Genomic DNA, 20,413 nt, shown 5'->3' on the forward strand with positions numbered 1-20,413 from the left:
ATGTTGTTTTTATTTTCACTCAATTATAGAAGGTTTTTATATTCCTTCTTGATTTCTGTCTTGACTCATTTTTCATTCATAGTGCATTGTTCAGTTTCCGTGAGTTTTCAGGCTTTCTGTTGTTGATATCCAACTTTAATCCATGGTGATCAGATAGGATGTTTAAATTTTATTGTATCTGTTGAGACTTGTTTTGTATCCAACTACATGATCACTTTTGGAGAATGTTTCATGAGGTGTTGAGAAAAAGGTCTATTCTTTTGTGTTTAGGTAAAATGTTCTGAAAATATCTGTTAGGTCTCTTTGATTTATGACATCAGTTAGCTCCAAAATTTTAGTTTAGTTTTTGTCTGGATGACTTACCTACTGGTGAGAGTGGGATATTGAAGTCACTCATTATCACTGTGTGAGGGTCAATACATGATTTGAGTTGTGGTATCATTTTTATGAACTTGGGTGCTCTTGTGTGTGGTGCATAGATGGCAAACACTCTTATTTATAGTTGGCACTGATATTACCAAAGAATCCAGTTCCAGATCATGAGAGTTTAACAGGAATTCTCCAAATCCTTGAACTAAATAACTAGAATAATCTAAACAAATAAGACCAGGTTAAAATCAGAAAACTCCTTAGCTTCACCAAATCATCAACCTTAATTTATAGAGAGCCAGCCCCAAGGGTCAAAAGGCAAATAAACCCCCCCAGGAGCTGAGAATTCTACCACCCTCTAGTAGCAGGGAGCAGACCATAACAAGGTTTCCTGATGGATGACTTGCCAAAGCCACTTTGGGACACTTAGGTTCATACCTGTATCGTAAATGAAATAGGAAACAGAAGTAAATGAAGTAAAATGGATTTATTTATAGTTTGGCCCAAAGTAGAAAAAACTATTCATTTCTCTGTAACAGTAGTATTCTGCAAGGAAATCTACATACATTAATTCACCATGAGACAAACAGAATATGTAGAGTCTCTTCTTGTTAGTCAAGTTCCTCTTCTGGCTGGTGCAGATTTTTAACGTTAATTTTCTCCCAGCATGTGATTCCTAAGGACACTTTAATTCATGGGGTCCATTGTCTCAGGAGTCTGATAGCCAAAGGGAGAGGCATGAATGTTTCCCTTTAAAATATCTCTTCTTCTGTCAGGGTGATGGTTATAAAGGATAAACTGAGGACAGGCAGGTGTTCAGGGGTTATGTGACCAGTCAGAAATACAGCCAGGTGGGAGACAGGTACACACACAATCTGGGAAGAGTCTGGGAAGAGTTAGAGAAAGAAGGGCAGAAAAATGGGATGACAGGAGACATTACAGACAGCAGAGGGACTAGGATTGGAGGAAAGAAAGAAATACAGATAAGCCTGGGACAAAAGCAGGTGACAAGTAGAATGTACTGCAGGCAGCAGGCCCCCAGAGCTGTCCTTTTCTCTACCAGAATTATCTCAGCTTCTTGAGACGCAGGTAGATCCCCTCCTTGGACTTCAACACCAGTCTTAACATGGGGACTGGGATCCTGTTGGGATCTGGCAGCAGCTCAAAGCGGAGCAGGGTCAGGGCCACAGCCACCTTCAGCTCATTCATGGCAAACTGTTTCCCAATGCAGTTTCTGAACCAAGCAGAAACATAAAGTGAGATGTGCTGTTAGGCATGTTCTGAGTACAGTGAGCATTGTTCCTAGAACCTCAGTTCTGAAGGGCATTAGAGTACCCCATCAGGGTACCAGTCTAATCATTTTCCTTAGAGGTCACACACCTAAATAGTTCACCTGCTTTGAAATCACACAAGTACCTGAATCCCTTGTCTTTGTGCATAGGCTTCTGACCTATGACAAAGTCTCTCATTCCTCTAGGGCATTCTCTGCCCCTAGTCCTGCTCTTGGATGTATGAAATGTCATTTGAACAGTGCCGGAATTGTGGGGCATAGAGTACAAGCACATGAGTTATTTAATGAGGTAATCATTAGTTAGCCATTCTCTCTCCTAACAGTTTCTGGATCTCCACTATGAATACCCCTATTAGGGGCAATATGAGAAGGGGTAGATCACCATCCTGGGGATTATCATCTATGCATAAAAAATGAATTGATCCTAGAATGGGAGTCAAATATTAGCGGTAGAAGCTTCTGGTGAATGCATCTGATTGAGAATCTTCAAGCTGTTCCTCCATCTTCCTCCCACTCCACTGTCAGGCTCTGACCCCTCATTCCCTCAGACTGCCATCATCTGCAGCCCTCTCATCTGACTCCAGAAAAGCCCTTATGTGCATTGTTGCTGCCTTAGTCTTCTGTTCTCCACACACTTCCTCCTATGCACTCACTCCACCAGGTAGAACAGCATCCAGGTACCCCAGCCCTAACCACACGTACTGTAGGATTGTTGAGCCGCCATCTCTTACCTGTCCAGCCCCACTTCCTACTTCAGCTCATGCTGCTCAAATTGCCTGTAATGTTTCTCTCCACCCTCACTTGAATAAATCTAACTAATCTTATCAATAAAAACCAAGAGTCAGATATCAGGGTAAAACCTGAAAGATCAGAGAACCTGGAGGGCAGCCGCAATCGCTTCTTTCCTCTTCCATTCCTCCAGTCCAAAAGGGCCGAGATCCTGTCTCCACCCCACCTTATTACTTCCTGTCCCTCTCTGTACAGACCTCCAGATCTCTATGGTTAACTAGTGGCTAGCTTTGCCCTCTGATTCCAAGCAAGTTTTATTTGTCAGAACACAAACAAAATATTACACAACATTCACTGTCACATCCCAAGGAACAAGCTAGCTCCATATCCTCTGTGGCTGCTCATCTCCTCCAGGACTCTAAGGTATCATTGGTGCTTTTTTCAAGGCCCCACTACACTTCAGATTATAGGACAGCAAGGAATGTGTAACAAACTGTCAATGAGTGATGCATGAGTAAGAGACAGGAAGAAGGAATGATGATTACTTCAAATACATGTGTCTGACTATATACACTTCTGGTCTTGTTGCTGGGCTGGGATCAGAATTCTACACTTCTGCATTCCTGTCTCATCAAGAGGCATGGCAGAAAAATACAATTTTAAAATACTTTTGCATTTGAATTTACTGAGTCAAATTTTAAAAATAAAATATAATGCACAGAGGATAAAGATTATATAAGCTAGAAACTTAGCTTCCTACAAGTATCCTACCCTCCAATGGCTGCATTGTTTTTGGCTGGATATGATGAAATTCTTAACCATGGGAATAAACTCCATCATATGTTTTCTTATTTTTTCTTCCTATTTGTTTGTTTGTTTGTTTGTTTTACATCCTGACTGCAATTTCCCCTTGAAATGCCATGCATTAAGCCTGTTCTGTGGGAGCTGATTCAGTACTATAGGTTTCACAGAATTGGTCAATCAGAAGAAATTCTTGGCTTTAATTTTCTGCCCCTATATAATCCCTAGAGACATTTTGACTCATGATGACCATTGTATCAAAACCTTAAGAAATTTGGGGGAATTTGTGTTCTACGGGATGAGTCCTATAGACTTGGTGAATTTTCACAGCAGCCCTTTAGCACCTTGTCTCATTCAGCTCTCCGTCACTGTACATACCAGTTATGGCATACATCATCAATAAACAGAGGAGAGGCTTTTCCTCAGAAGCTGTTTAATGTCCTCATTCCTGTATTTGTCACCACTGGACTAGGTAGGCTAAGCCTGTTCACTAAAGTCCCTTCCCACATGCAAAGCTTTACAAACTGGGAAAGTATGTACAAGTTGTAAGCATTTGTCTATGCAGCAAAATCTTGTGAGACTAGAAGCCAAAAATGTGAGACGATAGCCACTGGTGTCCAATGTACAATGAGTTGTGAACTCTCATGTGTGTGTGTGTGTGTGTGTGTGTGTATGTATATATATAAAACACTTTAACAGAAGAGCCCCTAGAATTTTAACTATATCACCTTATAATACTTAATACATGCTTATTACATATGTTTATAGGTACATATATTTCAAAGGTTCATAGAAGCATTCAACTGCTGAATTAGTAAGAAAACCTACTGGGCTATAATGAGAATTTTGGGAAAGAGAAATTCTCCCTTCAAGATTATTGAAAACTAAGTTCTTGGTTCAATTTGCATAAAGAGTATACTTCTGAAATATGAAATTTAGAATTTGTGAAAATATCAAAGCATATTAATTTTGTATACAAATGTTTCAGTGGCCACAGGACAGTGGGTTAAAAACCTCTGTGGTATACTGAATTGCCATCTTTCTTTCTGGCACAAACACATATACATGACACTATCTGTTCACATATATCAACAGAGATACAAGTAGACTACATATGGAAATAAGCAATCAGAATTATAAAATATTAATATGTGCCAGAGACTCCCTTTTCCTCCAATCCTTTCCCATCACCTTGCTCCTCCTGAGAAGGGCAGGAAAGCATGGCTGTGCCGAGAAGAATCTGGTGCAAATCTAGAAGGGTCAAACACCTGCAGAGAGAGCACAAAGGCCAGGGTGGATAGGAGTCAAGCCCATTTCCAATGCAAAAGGAGACAGAATGTATAAAGTTGCAATTGAGTAGCTCTTCCCTCTTCTCAAGGCCTTCTTACCTTAGGGTTTGGCCACAAACTTGGGTTATGATGAAGGCCATAAATGGAGATGGCGACTGAGACACCTGTGAGGGGAAGGGAGAAGACATGGAGTGAAGCATAACTAAGCCAACGAAATAGGGCTCTAGACTTATACCCAATAGGAGACTGGCATGCACAATTGGCCTGCATATAAGGAGTCATCACTTAGAGCTAATGATCCTTTCAGGCATAGGAAGCTTAGCAAAGCATGCATTAGAAAACCATGAACCCAGTGATGACAGACAGCAGTGAAGTGTTGGGAGTATCCTGCTTCCAGTAAGTGAAGTGACAGCATACACTCATCAAACGTCTTACATCGACCATTGAAGAACTTACGTCAGCTCATATAACACTTACAAGTCCCTCCCCACCACTCTCAAAGACACTGTTTAATGACCATTTTTCACATGAAATGCTAAATTCTCAATGAGGCCCATTATTTTTCTTATGTTTACACTGCTTGGATGTGACAGAGGTAGGATCATATCCAATGATTAATATGTGTTTTCCTGTGGAGACAAGGAGCTCAGAACTTATTTATCATTAGCTCCTCTCTTTCATCAACTCAAAGTTTCCTGAGAAACTGGGAGACATTACACCTACATGTAGGATTCCATTATCTTTTTCATTTGCTTTTACTCATGAGCAAAACCTTACCACCACAAGACTTGTGTCATTCTATTTCAATCCTCAATATCTTAAATGACTGCAATTTCAAGGCTGAGAATGACATTTAATTAGAGGGTGGCATTTCTTCCAGGAGACTTCCATGGTCTCAATTTTATGATCTCATCTCAACTTCAAAGTAAGGATCCAATTTACTGAGAAAACAGAAGCACACATGAGGACTTAGGTGACCGGCTCTGGCTACCTTTGGGTAAGGAGCGTCCATCAGGGAAGGTGACAGGTGTGTTGAGCTCTCGACTCACACCTGGTACAGGTGGGTAGAGCCTCAGGGCTTCCTTGATGCACATGGTAGTGTAGGGCATCTGGTCCAGGTGATCCCTGAAATGAAGCCCATACTGAAAAATCACACAGAGCTGGGAAGACCAGAAAAAAATTATCCTGAGCAAGGCAACCCAGACCCACAGATAAACATGGTATGTACTCACTTATAACTGGATATTAGCTGTTAAGTAAAGGATAATCACACTACAATCCACAGACCCAGAGAAGTTAGATAAAGAGGAGAGGTCCAGGGTGGATGGATGTATCTCCTTGGGAAGGGGAAATAGAATAGATTTTGTGGGTGGACTGGGGGCAGGTGGGAATAGGAACAGGAGGGATCAGGTAGGGAGGAAGGGACAGAGGGAGAATATAGGACCTGAATTGTCCATTTTTTGTAACCAGGTAAGGCTACCAGTGGTAGAACTGTGACACCAACACAGCCACAAAACCTATGACCCATAAGCTGTCCTGCCTGCAAGATGCATTGGGACAGTGGTGGCTCAGAGCTTGTAGGTGTGGCCAACCAATGACGGGTCTAATTTGAAGCCCACACCTCTATAGGGAACCCATGCCCAGCACTGCCTGGACAGTCAGGATCAGGAAGCTGGATGGTTTAGAGACCTAGGGTAGAACCAAACGTTACTGACAAGAAAAAGTCAATGAAATAACTCCTAATGATAATCTGCTATTCTTCCAGATTGGGGTCTTGCCCAATCATCACCAGAGAGGCTTTCTCCAGAAGCTTATGGGAACAGATACAAAGACACAGCCAAATTAGGTAGAACTCAGGAAACTTTGAAGAAGAGGGGGAGGAAGGATTGTAGAAGCCAGAGGGGTTGACGACACCACAAGAACACATCCCACAGAATCAACTAAGCAGGCTTCACAGGAGCTCACAGAGACTAAAGCCACAACCATAGAGCCTGCAAGTGTCTGCACCAGGCCCTCTGCATACACGCTGTGGTTGTTTAGCTTGGGGTTTTTGTAGGACTCCTAATGAGGGAGTGGGTGTGTCTCTGACTCTTTTGACTAATCTTGAGGCCCTTTTCCTCCTGCTGGGTTGTCTGGTCCAGCTTTGATATGAGGGTTTATCCCTAGTCTTATTGCATCTTGTTATGCAGTGTTTGGTTGATATCACTGGGAGGCCTGCTCTTTTCTGAAGGGAAATGGAGGATCAGTGAGTCTGGGGGAGAGGGGAGGTGAGGAGAGTACAGGAAGTAGGGAAGGGAGGAGAAGCTGTGGTTAGGATGTATTATGTGATAGAAGAATAAAGAAAAAGAAAACAATTTTAAAGAGATCTCTTCTACAAGAAGGCAGGAGTCTCCTTCGTCTTGAGTTTTTCTCACCAGGTGACAGAGGTTCCATCACCCAGGATGCTCTGCACCTCCTCTCTGCATCTTTGTTGGTGCTCAGGGTGGGTGGCCAGAGCATAGAAAATCCAGGATATTCCACTGGCTGTTGTGTCATGGCCCTCAAACATGAATGTGTCCACCTCTGCACGCAGGTCCTCATCAGACAAGCTGTTCCCATCCTCTGTCTAAGTGAACGCACAGGTAAGAGAGCAAAGTTGTATCTAATCTGTGCCTCTGGGCCAAACCTCACCCCTGAACCCCACTCACTTTGGCAAACAAAAGGATGTCCAAGAAATCCAATCGCCTCTTCTTCTTGACCTTCTCCAGCTCTTCCTCATTCTGCAGCTGAGTCTTCCTCATCTTGATCACTCCATCTACCCCATGACAGCGTTTGTCAGATAGATCCCAGAGCTGCTGTAATTCACAAGATCCCTGACCCCAATCTGTGTGTCCTATGAAGCCCAGGGTGCGTGTGCAAGTGGGAATTTGGTCATGGTTTGGAGTCTGCACAATCTCATGTACCTCAAGCCTCCAATCAGAATCATGGATCACAGAGTCACTATTGGATGGGCTCCGTGCAGTGTCACCAATGTAATGAAACTGGTAATTCTTGTAATGTACCTTATGTGCTAACATCCTAGCTCCCAAATCTTGCATCTTGGTAGTAACTAACAGAGTGTCTCAGGTCCTGCAGAGGCTTCTGGTAAACTCACTGTGTCTGAGATGTATGATCATATCTTTGGGATGAGCCTGATAAAGGAAGAAGGGGTGGGAAGGCAGAACCTGTGTGCTCATGAGCAATCTGGCAGGCACGGTGGGACAAACGGCCATCAGAGAACATTTTGTAGATGGTGTCATTCTCATAAAAGGCACTCCTAATTCGAAAGAAAGCCAGGTTGTTCAGATCCTCAACAGCCTTAGTGTAGGACCTGGAATTTCTGAAGACAGGAGATACAATATACTGGTTATGGGAGTGCCTGATCCAAGAATAGAGTGGGCTCTATAGTCATCCTTTCACCTGTGGGACACACAACACCAAGGCACACATCACTTATGTCTTAATATGTCTTTAAATCCTTGAGATCTTAGAAAATGGCCTTCCACACTTGCTAGAGCTCTACTATGTCTTGTTGGGGCTGGTTTGAAATTAGACATTAGCCTAGGGCTGGGTGAGAATCTTGCTTTCTGTGGAGGCAACTGTCTTTGCTGCCCCACTTACATCTTACTAAAGCCTTACAAATTGGTAAGACCAAAGACTACAAATAAAGGTATCACTCACCCTTCCAACTGGACACCTCCCTGATAGCTGAAAGCACACTTCATAATGGTGTCCAGAGTCATTGAGGATATATAGTGAAAGATCTCCAGAGGGTGGTCCTGGTCATCAAGCTTCTCCCATCTGTCCTATGGTGAGAATGGGACAATTACATATTTTCTTCAGAAGACCTGTGTTTAGACTAAGATTTTTCTGTTTATTTATGGTTAACCAGTCTGGAGTCCCTCACCATTAACATCATATGCTTATACCAAATTAAAAGCATGAAGCAAATGTTTATAGTCTGATGCCTGCTTCTTCCAAATCTTTTAACAAAACATGATATCCAATTATTGCTTGTTTGTTTTTTAGAAACAAATATAATCTTTCAGTTTATAAAAATGGCCCCTTTGGTTTTCTGAGAGTTAACTAGACTTGAAAAATGAGTGTAAATACCAATATAGGAATAAAACGTGTGAAGGAAAATAACCTGTGGTGTGAATGAACATGCCTCATGAGTGCTATTAGTGACTTTAATTCCGTTTCATTTATCAAAAGTTTGATGAACATGGTGAGGCCAGAAATCAGGGCCTAATAGGAGGTAATGACTAGAGTTTGTTGGACCATAGGGACATTGTGAGTGTACTGTGAATGGTGTAACAAAATGAGATATAGATAGAGCAACTCACCAGCATTGTATTGACAGAGTCGGCCATGATTCTGACATAGGGTTTGAGGATGTCATAGTGGAAGGCTGGGGTCAACATCCGCCGGTGCTGGAACCACTTCTTCCCATTCAACAGAAGCAAACCATAGCCTAGGCCAGAGACTGGTATATGAGTGTGTCTGGTAGAAGTGGAATCAATGGTACCCCTGGGAACATTTAGTCGAATTCATTGGGGTAGAATAAGGAAAGAAAATGGTGGGATTTCTTAGACAAAAACATGAACAATGAGACTCCAAGTTTGTCTGTTGAAATCTTCTGTGACTAAGAAAGAAGTGAGATAACAGAAGAAAATGTGTTGGGATCAGGTCAAGAGAGACATATATAAATGTCTAGCCATGAATGTTTGAAGAAATGATATGGCAGAAACTAGATATCATGCACACTCACACTGGCATTAGAAAGGACCAATGAAGAAAAGAAATAAAGCCTTCATGTTTAGGGATGGATCATGATATTTGTGGCCAATCACCCGTTGTTTTCCATTAGCCAAAGAGCAGTCAGGAAAACACATTCTTTATTTTAATATGCTTACCAATCCAGGGAGCAATAAATCGGTAAACACCAGAAGCCTTTGGATCTGAAAAGTAACACAGATCTTGAGGAACAGATAAAGAAGCTTTTATGAACTCTTTAGTTTTTCAGAATTGTTAAACTTACTGTGTGTGTGTGTGTGTGTGTGTGTGTGTGTGTGTGTGTATGCATGTACACCTGCTGCAGTGTTTGTGTGGAGTTCAGAAAACAACTGAGGAGTTGGTTCATTTTTCCCACTTTCAGTGTGGGTTTCAGGGCTCAAACGCAGGTCATCAGGCTTTGGCAGCAACCCCTCGACCATCTGAGCCATCTCAGCAACCAAGCCATTAGTTCTTGGTGGATGTTTGCTGACAGTTTGTTCCCTATCACCGCTCACTGCCTCCCTTTCCTTTCTATATTTGTCTTGCCAGTTATCTGGGCTTAGGAAGACAGACTTCATTGTACCAGCAGCTGAATGTCTCTGTCACTATGATGTTTGAAAAACAAAAACAAAAACCTCTCGAAGCCAAAGAATAACAAAAAGACCTGGGTTTTTTTTGTTTTGTTTTGTTTTGTTTGGTTTGGTTTATTTTTTTTGTTTTGTTTTGTTTGGTTTGGTTTTGTTTTTTGTTGTTGTTGTTTTTCTATAATGGGCTGTGGCTTAGTAGTCCTATGACCCAGGTGAGTAAACAATTAGAGGTTTTCGAATCCAAGACTCTGGATATAAAATTTGTTCTTCACCTATTGAGAAATTTGTGAAACACATCAACTCAATTTGTTTTAAAAGAAAAATAAGAAAAGTTAAATTAAGCCCTATGAAGCTATTTTAAGTGTTGAGAGCTATATAAGTATTGCTAGTCATCTATGTCGGTCTCTGAACAGGGAGAATGGTAGTAGGTGCTATTTAGACATCGATGGCTGAAATGTTGCTCTTTTCTAAAACTTCACATACTTGGGGCTTGAACATTGGATGACAGTCATGCTACAGCAGCAATGAAGCTAGGCTCTCACCTGATCTCCCCAGAATCACCTTCACATAGTCAGGGTCATAGAGCAGGACTCGAGCACAGCTCCCTGAGAGCCACTGTGAGCAGGCACTTGGGAATTTCTCCACCCATGTAAGAATCTGCTGGAGCTCCTTGTCCTTTGGGAACAGACACCAAAGAAAAAACAAATTAGTGAAAATGTTCTTTGACGTCTAGTACTTTGTGTGGTATGGGAGAGGCAGGACCATCACAGGGACGTAGCCCTGGAATGCTCAGAAAAAGAAATTTAGATTAGTTTGACAATCTGTCTTTTCTTTCATCCAGACCTTTGCTATGTCCAAGAACTTGCCCTGGCCAGATCCTGAAGCCTTGTTAGATGGAGCTAATGCTCTTTAGAGAAGCTATTGGGGTAAGAGCCTCAGCATTCTGTAGGAGCTCTAAATTTACCTATTCTTAGATGTGGTTGGTGTGCAATCCCTCATTGAGTGCCTCTTCATGCAGCCCTTACCAAACTGTACTCTACTAAGGGCTACTAGCACAGTCAGACATCCTTACTGCTTATATACACTTGGGGGTGGAGGAGACTAGTGAATAATGCCAGTTTCAGGGATTTCATGACACCTTTGAGTTATTTGCTTCCTGGACTTAAGGAACTCCTCTGCAGGATGGAATGTTTCACCTCCCCATAGAATTTCCAGTATCTTAAGGGGCTTCCTTTCTGAATGGAACGTTTTACCCCTCTTTGGAACATCCTGTATTGTAATCACAAGTTTCCCTACAAAATGGGCAGTTTTAATCTCAGAGGAAACTGATATGTAACATGGCCCCCAAATCATCACTTCTACAAGCTCTCTCAGTCTTGACAAACCTAGATAATTGTTCTCTGTACCTGGTATTACTCACTCACTCCATAAGGATAGGCTGTTTTCTCATGCCCTTGTGCATTCTGAGATTTGAGTCTATTGTCGACTTGTATCTTCTTAAGAGGGTATATGCTTCCTATGGTTAAGGCAAGCTCACTCTTAGAAGGAAACTGGGTGTTCTTCAGAAACCATGTACTCATCCCACAGCAAACTGCCCCATGGACCGAAATTAAACTATCAGAGCTCCAGCTTTTCATGTTCTTCCATTCTCTTACTTCTTCCTACCTTCAGTTGGTGTCCCCAAAGCCAATGGGAAGGAGTGGATGGGAAATTCTGGAGCGTCTTGAGCAGCCACTGCCTTCTTAAGTAGAACTGGACTGCCTTGAAAAGCACCAGAAATAGGCTGAGCAGGAAGACCACTTGAAAGAACCCAGAGACACCATCCAAATTTCTGGTGGGGCTCAATACGGAGAAACTCATGATTAGTGGCTTCTGGATCACTAGTGTCACTAAGCCTTTGGAGTGACCGCATTTAAGTCATGAGAAGATTGATCCACCTGCTTACGGGAGGGAGAATGGAGAGGGCAGATAGGGATTGACCTCAGAGTCCAAAGTTTATTAATCTGAAACATTGGCCTTGGGAAACAGTGAAAACAAAGCCCTAGCAATTGATCTTGGTAATAGCTATCTACACACCCACTTTCCTATCTCTGTACTACTCACAAATATTTATTGAGCACCTATTATGTGTTAGGCAATATCCTAGTTGATGAGATAGAGCTATGGAATAGACATAATTAGCCTTGATATTCGGAGATCCATATTCTAATTTACCAAACATTCAATAGGTGCAGCTACTTTGCTATTTTGGTAACATCAAGATGGAAGTGATGGCAAGGAGTAAATTGGTGTGTTCAGATGAACATAGTTGCTGAGAGTTTCTACACACAGTGATCCTTGCATCTGGACTCCAAATCCAGCTGTTTCTTACATTTTACTTAGGGCTTGTCCCAACCCCTCTCCAGTTATGATCCGGGATAAATGTGCCAATGGGTGGAACACTGCAGCTGCATTCAGGAGGCTCAAGACCCAGGCTAGCCTCACCACATATGTAGCCTGCTACACACTTTTTCTGTGCCCCAATATCTTGATTGAGTGGGATAATAATAGCTTTCCCAAATACTTAAAATGCCCATCACCTATTCAGTTATTTATTAATTCAACACATATTTTTTGAGCTCAGATTGGGCAAATTGTAAAACAGAAATCAGAGCAATGATACTTATTTTGGCTTTCCTGAAAAATAAAATGTCCACCCAGGGATTAATAAAGCAAAAATAGAAAAACGAGGTTTTGAAGAATTATTATCCCATCAACTGAACAGTGCTGAGATGGTTTCCAACAAATTTATGGAGATTATACTTAATCAGAGAAGGGATGTTTGGGTTGTGTTAACATGAAGTTGAGTGGGTTAAAAAGTAGAGAGGATCTGGGAGGAGGTGGAAGAGGTGAATAATATGATCCAAATATATTGTACTAAAAATTTAATAAAAAATCTAATTTAAAAATGGCAAATGTTCAAATAAGGAAAAAGAAACAAAGAAGATAAGGGGTGGAGATGAGCCCTTCTTTGGGGTCCTTCCCCTCAATTTGATCATGATTATCTTCCCTAAATCAACTCAGTTGTGAAGAATCCAGAGAGTCATACACAAAAGACATTTCAACACGCATCTCTAGGAATCCAGCTTATTCACTCTTCCAGGAATGTATGTTTGCCCCTTACCCGGTCCCTCACCTATCCAAATGTTTTCTTGAACACACTCCTACTTTATCTTCCCCTGTGACATGACATTTATTACATAACCCATATATTTTCTTTCTCTCTGAAATCCTGAGCTCTTGTCAAAACCAAAGACAGAGCGGACATGCAACTATTTACATTTCATTTGTCTGAACTTTTACCCCACTTTGTGGTCATTTTATAACTTCAAATATTTGTTGAATGAGTGAATGATTGAAAGATCAATGTTTGCTGTGAATAGTTAGCAAAGACATTATGATCCTGTCCCACTGAATGGGTCATCTTGTACCCTTACCCCTTTCCTACTTGGATCATCTCCTACTCTTCACTCACAGAATGGGAGACTGTACTGGAAAGAGCTCTGGTATCCAAGACTACTGCTGAATTTTAGTTTTGACTGGTTCCTTCTCTGAATCAGAGTTCTTTACAATTTGACTCATGTTGTAGCACCCTGTACACTGTGCACCACAAGAAAGGAGAGAGACAACACTCATGGGTTCCCAAGACTTTAATATTAATCACCACATAAGTGGAGTCACTCATTGATCAGGGCTGCAGGACAAGGACTCAGGAGCCTTGCTTTTCGTGGAAGCCCCAAGCAGGGGCAGAAGTGGAGTTTATAAGCATAAAAACATAAACACACCTGTGCCAAGTCACAGGTACAATTTTCACCAATCAGGAGTCAAGGATCATTGTCAACTGACACAAAACATAAGTTTTTCAGACCAACCAATCAGATCCATTTGTTCTTTCTGTCGTTAGGAACAGCCATAATGTTTTAGGGAACTAAGAGAAATAACAGACTATTTATATTGTTTAAGGAGGAGGTTGGCCAGCCATTGGAAAGTTCCCAGCTCCCCTAAGGCCTAAGAACCTGAACTTTGTTTCACCCTACAGGCTAAAATGGAGTCTGAAGTCAAAATGGCAGTACTTAGCACAAGGTGCTTTGGCCTGCTTCCTTCAATATTATTGTAGTAATGAACATGGAATGAGTAGTTATTACATTCAGGGCACTGGTACAAGGCAGTTGACCTGCTTTCTCCCACAACAATCCTCCAAAAGAATGTTGTTTAAAACATCAGGGAATGAGGTTGGAGGTTTAATACTGTTTATGTCTATAGTACATTCTACAGTAGTTCTACCATTTTCTTAGATTTAGCAGTTGCCCTCAAGGAACCTGTTCTATTCCCAGGACCCATGTAGCAGCTCACAACAAACCACCTGTAGTTCCAATTCCCAGGCATTTGACACCCCCTTCTGACCTGTGCAGGCACTACATGCATGTGGCACACAGACACACATGGAAGCAAAATGCCTATGCACATTGAATAAATAATTTTTAAAAATCAGGGGAAATCAAGAAAATGGGTTGCTGGAGGTGATTCACTTCTTTCCAATTTAATAGAGAAAGTCAAAAGTAAATTAAGATAAATTTTAGTCTACTAAACACTAAGGCACCAAATTCCATTAACAGATCTAAAACCAAAGATTGGCTGCAACACAGTAACAGTGGGTAGTTTCAATGCTCCACTCTCACCAATATATATGTTATTTCTACCACAAAAAAACCTAGACAGAGAACTCCTAAAGTTATATGACATCATACACCAAAAGGACCTGGCCAATATCTACATTCCACCAAAACTCTTCAAACCACCCCAGCTGCTTCCAATGCCATGTGTAGTTGTTTACCACATTCTCATAGCTCTTGAGAAGCAAACCCTAATTAAAGCATTAGCCACCTGATGGGGTGTGGTCTGGGAAATCTCAAGAAGAAATCTTTTGCTTTTACAAAAATATGTTCTTAATTGTCCCCTTCATTCATCATGTAATTTTGTTCATGCATTTTTCTATTTGATGGCAATTTTTTTAATTCTTGGATTCCCAAATTCTGTGTTTTCTTCCTTATTCCACCCCTACATTTAATAGTATTCTGGTTTTACACTATTGGGTGTTTTTTAATTAAAGGTTTATTTATTTTACTTTATGTGTATGAATGTTTCACCTGCTTTTATGTCCATGCACCATGTGTATGTCTGGTACCTATGAATGTTAGAAAAAGTTGTCAGGTCTGCTGGAATTGGAGTTTTAAGTGATCATGAACCAGTCCATGTGGGTGCTGGGAATCGAACCCAGGTCCTCTGCAAAAGCAACAAGTGCTCTTAACTACAGAGCATCTCTCCAGTCTCTTTTATTTTTTTAATATTCCTGTTTTTACTTTTTATTCCCCTTCTTAAATTTATCTAATTTTAGTTTTTACTTTTTCTTTATGAGGGTATCTTTTTTGCTTTTCCTTTTCCTCTTTCTTATTCTTCCTAATCTCATGTCTTGTTTTTCCCTCTATTACATTATTTACTCTTCTTCTTTTTCCTTTCCTTTATTTAACTTTGCTTCTCCTCTATTTTCTCCCTTTCCTGTCTCCTTCCTTTATTTCATTAGTTTACTATTTCTATACTTAACCCAAATAACATTATCTTTATAGCACATTTTACAATACTGCCATTTTCAAGTTATGTAGTCATTGGTCTGTACCTGATTTTAAGTGTATTTTATATGGTTTGGTTGATGGTAAAGCAGTTTGCTTTCTTTTCACTGAGGGATACTGAATGACGCTGGGGACTGACCTTTCAAAATCAAAATGTTTAATGTGAAAATCCGATTTCAAAAAGGAGAAATATCCAAACAAAGAGTTGTGCAAATCACAGCAAAAAAAAAATGCTAGAAACATCAAAAAGCAAGACAACACGATTCCTCCTCCTAAACTACTGAACTCAAAGTTACTGAAATACGTAAATGTTAGGTGGTGATTTCAAAGGTTTTCTGGCCAAATATGACCAATGACCTGAAAGAATATAAAAACAAGCAGGTGAATTCAGTCCGTAACCTCATGACCTGGAGAGAAAAGGCAGAAATGGAAAAAAAAAAAACTAAGGCAATTCATGATCACAGAACCAGCCCTGTAAAAGACATTTGAAAATAAAGAAATAAAGACAGTCTCAATTAAATTTCATGAAAGGAATAGATAAAAGAAAGCTCAGAAAATCAATGGTACCCAACACAGTAAAGCAACCAACTTCTGATCCTAATAGAGAAGAAAGTAAAGAACCATAATCCAGGCAGTCAGAAAACAGCCAACTAAATTACAGAAATCAGTAAATATCTCTCAATAATAATTTCAAATGTAAGTGGCCTCAACTCACCATAAAGAAATGCAAACTAATTGACTGTATTAAAAATGAATTTCCAACCATTTTCTCCAAGAAACACACATCATTGGTCGTAACACTACAAACTGAGATCAAAAAATAGAAAAGAATCTACCAGTGAATGGAAACTGAGAAATAAACCAGTGTAGTTATTCTGATATCTGATGAAGTCGACTTCAACCAGAATTAAAGAAGAGAGATAAAGAAAGCCACTGTATAATTAATAGAGGGAACAACTGACCAAAAAGGTATAGTTGTAAATATATATATAGAACAAATGTTTAGATATCAAATTTCACAAAACAAACACTAATGTACATAAAATATCAGATAAATCCTGATACAATGTGTAGCTGGAGAATTTTTTTCCAGCTCCAGCCACCACGTCCCGCCAGTCCCAGAGCCCACTTATAAAATAAACACACAAACTCTTATATTATTTAAACTGCTTGGCCATTAGCTCAGGCCTGTCATTGTCTAGCTCTTACTCTTATATTTAGCCCATTTCTATTAATCTTTACTTTGCCACATGGCTCATGGCTTACTGGTACCTTACATCTTCCTTGTCCTGGCGGCGGCTCCAGGCAGTCTCTCCCTTCCCTTCCTGTTCCCTCAATTCTCTTCTTTGTTAGTCCCGCCTATACTTCCTGTCTGGCTATTGGCCAATCAGAGTTTATTTACATATAGCGATATCCACAGCAACAATGTTATTGGGAGATCTCAGTACCCCACTCTATACCTAAATAGGTCATCCAAACAAAAATGAATTCAAAGTTAAGGATATCATACAGCAAATGGACTTAATGGATACATACAAAATATTCTATTCAACATACACAGAATACACATTTTTCTCATCAGGTCATGGAACCTTGTCTAAAATAGGCCACATTATAGGTCACAAATCAAAAAATTACCAAATACAAAAGAGTAAAAAATAAGATCTTGTGGGGTTTTTTCAGATCACAGTGCAATGAAACTATAAATCAACAGAAATAAAAAACTACAGAAATGACACAAATACATGGAAAATGAACACTATACTTTTGAATTAACAGTGAGTCACTGAAAAAATTAGAGAAGAAATCAAAAAGTTCCAATAACCAAACAAAAATAAAAGCACAAGTTACCAAATACTAAAGGGAAAGTTTATACCTCTGAGTACTCACATTTATGCTGTGGGATGGCCTTTCTGTCTGCTGCGAGTATGTGTTGCCACCATTGGTTAATAAAGAAACTGCTAAGGCCTATGGCAAGGCAGAATAGAGCCAGCTGGGGAATCTAGGTAGAGAGACAAGAAGAAGAAGGAAGAGTCAGGGAGACGGCAGCCTACCACCCAAAGAGCAACATGCCAGCAGACCAGTAATGCCACAGCCACGTGACAATACATAGATTAATAGAAATGGGTTAATTTAAGATGTTAGAGCTAGATAGCAATGAGCCTGAGCCATAGACCTAACGGTTTGTAATTAATATGAAGCCTCTGACTGATTATTTTATAAACTGCTGTGGACCAGGTGGGACACAGGAAAACTTCTGTTTATACATTTAAAATATCGGAAAAAATCTCAAAAAAATTGCCAAATGATGCACCTCAAAGTCTTAAAAAACCAAGAGCAATCGAGACCCACAAGCAATAGACAGCAAGAAATAAAAAATAACAGGATAGAAATTGTTGAAATTGAGAGTAAAAGTATGGTACATATAATTAGAGAATTGATTATTTGGAAAAATAAACAAGAACAACAAATTTTTTTCCATAACTTTCTTTTTTTTCATTTTTCTTTATTAAGAAATTTTCTACTCACTCCACATGCTATCCACAGACCCCCCTCCTCCCTCTTCCCAGCCCCCAGCCCTCTCTCCCAAGCCACCCCGCATCCCTACATCCCCCAAATTGAGGTCTCCCATGGGGAGTCAGCAGAGCCTGACACACTGAGCTTAGGCAGGTCCAAGCCCCTTACCACTGCACCAAGGCTGTGCAAGGTGTCACACCATAGGCACTGGATTCCAGAAGCCTGCCCATAGACCAGGGACAGATTCCAATCCCCCTGCCTGGGTACCCCCCAAACAGTTTGAGCCAAACAACTGTCTTACGTATCCAGAGGGCCTAGCCCAGTCCCATGGGGGCTCCACAGCCAACAGTCCACAGTTCATGGGCTTCCACTAGTGTGGCCAGTCATCTCTGCACATCCTCCCATCATGATCTCAATGTCCCTCGCCTGCAGTATCTTTCCTCTCTCTCATCAATTGGATTCCCGGAGCTCAGCCTGGTGCCTGGCCGTGGATCTCTGTATCTGCCTCCATCTGTCACTGGACAAAGGCTCTATGATGACAGCTAGGTTATTTGCTAGGCTGGTCACCAGAGTAGACCAGTCCAGGCACCCTCTGGACCACTGCCAGCAGACCAAGGTGGCGTCAACCTTGTGGATTCCTGAGAGCCTCCCCAGCACCCTGCCTCTTCCTATTCCCATGATGTCCTCATCTATCATGATATCTTCCTCCCTGCCTTCCCATTCTGTCCCTGTTCCAGCTTGACCCTCCCATTTCCCTATGTTCTCATCCCCCACTCCTCGCCCTCTGCCACCCCCCCTACCCAGTCCACTCATGTAGATCTCATCCACTTCTCCTTCACAGGATCATCCATATGTCCCTCCTAGGGTTTTTTCCAGTTAGCTAGCCTCTCTGGAGTTGTGGGTTGCAGTCTGGCCATCCCTTCCCTCCCATTTAGTATCTACTTATGAGTGAGTACAAACTATGTTTGTCCTTCTGAGTCTGGGTTACCTCACTCGAGATGATATTTTCTAGATCCATCCATTTGCCTGCAAATTTTATATCACTGTTTTTTTACTGCTGAGTAGTACTCCATTGTGTATATGTGCCATATTTTCTTTATTCATTCTTCTGTTGAGGGGCATCTAGGTTTTTTCCAGGTTCTTACTATTAAGAATAATGCTGATATGAACATAGTTGAGCATGTGTCCTTATGGTAAGATTGAGCATTCCTTGGGTATATGCCCAAGAGTGGTATAACTGGGTCTTGAGGAAGACTTATTACCAATTTTCTGAGAAACCGACATACTGATTTCCAGAGTGGCTGTACAAGTTTGTATTCCCACCAACAGTAGAGGAGTGTTCCCCTTGCTCCACATCCTCTCCAACCTAAGCTGTCTTCAGTGTTTTTGATCTTAGCCATTCTGACAGGTGTAAGATGGGATCTCAGAGTTGTTTTGATTTGCATTTCCCTGATGACTAAGGATGTTGAACAATTCCTTAAATGCCTTTCAGCCATTTGAGATTCTTCTGTTGAGAATTCTCTGTTAAGCACTGTAGCCCATTTTTTAATTGGATTGTTCAGTATTTTGATGTCTAGCTTCTGAGTTCTTTATATATTTTGGAGATCAGCCCTCTGTCAGATGTGGGGTTGGTGAAGAACTTTTCCCATTCTGTAGGCTGTCGTTTGGTCTTATTGACCATGTCCTTTGCTCTACAAAAGCTTCTCAGTTTCAGGAGGTCCATTTATTAATTGTCACTCTTAGTGTCTGTGCTACTGGTGTTATATTTAGGAAGTGGTCTCCTGTGCCAGTTCATTCCAGACTACTTCCTACTTTCTCTTCTATCAAGTTCAGTGTAACTGGATTTATGTTGAGGTCTTTGATCCACTTGGACTTGAGTTTTGTGCATGGCAACAGATATGGATCTATTTGCAATCTTCTGCATGTTGATATCCAGTTATGCCAGCACCATTTGTTGAAGATGCTTTCTTTTTTCCATGGTACAGTTTTGGCTTCTTTGTCGAAAATCATATATTCATAGGTGTGTGGATTAATGTCAGGGTCTTCAGTTCAATTCCATTGGTCCACATGTTGGTTTTTATGCCAGTACCAAGCTGTTTTCATTACTATAGCTCTATAGTAGAGCTTGAGGTCAGGGATCATGATGCCTCCAGAGGTTGCTTTATTATACAGGATTCTTTTCGCTATCCTAGGTTTTTTGTTTTTCCATATAAAGTTAAGTATTGTTCTTTCCAAGTCTGTGAAGAATTGTGTTGGGATTTTGATGGGGATTGCATTGAATCTGTAGAGTGCTTTTGGTAAGATTGCCATTTTTACTATGTTGATTCTACCTATTCGTGAGCATGGGAGATCTTTCCATTTTCTGATATC

General features: G+C 40.9%; 1 protein-coding gene across 4 annotated transcripts; it reads right to left on the reverse strand.

The window, feature by feature from the left end:
• Positions 1-947: 947 nt before the first annotated feature.
• On the reverse strand, positions 948-11,720 carry LOC131902198 (cytochrome P450 4A14). 4 transcript variants are annotated; one of them, XM_059253238.1, is made up of 13 exons: positions 11,526-11,720; positions 11,217-11,225; positions 10,403-10,535; positions 9,414-9,458; positions 8,844-8,971; positions 8,183-8,303; positions 7,683-7,745; positions 7,167-7,273; positions 6,894-7,084; positions 5,471-5,604; positions 4,579-4,643; positions 4,382-4,458; positions 948-1,603 (listed from the first exon to the last, which is right to left on the reverse strand). In XM_059253238.1, the coding sequence occupies exons 1-13, from the start codon at positions 11,718-11,720 to the stop codon at positions 1,435-1,437; spliced, it is 1,437 nt and encodes a 478-aa protein (XP_059109221.1). In that variant the 3' UTR covers positions 948-1,434. The 4 variants fall into 4 exon arrangements, with proteins under 4 accessions (XP_059109221.1, XP_059109220.1, XP_059109219.1 ...); XM_059253237.1 differs by having other exon boundaries at positions 7,683-7,837; positions 8,179-8,303; XM_059253236.1 differs by lacking the exon at positions 11,217-11,225 and having other exon boundaries at positions 7,683-7,837; positions 8,179-8,303.
• Positions 11,721-20,413: the final 8,693 nt, after the last annotated feature.

Source organism: Peromyscus eremicus, unplaced genomic scaffold (genome assembly GCF_949786415.1).
Source record: "Peromyscus eremicus unplaced genomic scaffold, PerEre_H2_v1 PerEre#2#unplaced_3737, whole genome shotgun sequence".
Lineage (NCBI taxonomy): Eukaryota > Metazoa > Chordata > Mammalia > Rodentia > Cricetidae > Peromyscus > Peromyscus eremicus.

Bases quoted from the DNA above. Each gene is read 5' to 3' on its own strand.
- LOC131902198 (XM_059253237.1), bottom strand. From the start codon at position 11,720: ATGAGTTTCTCCGTATTGAGCCCCACCAGAAATTTGGATGGTGTCTCT. The intron at 7,838-8,178 runs GTGAGTGATACC...TCCTGTCTTCAG, and splicing joins GGAGGTGTCCAGTTGGAAGG to AAATTCCAGGTCCTACACTA. The intron at 4,459-4,578 runs GTAAGAAGGCCT...CTCTCTCTGCAG, and splicing joins GTTTGTGGCCAAACCCTAAG to GTGTTTGACCCTTCTAGATT.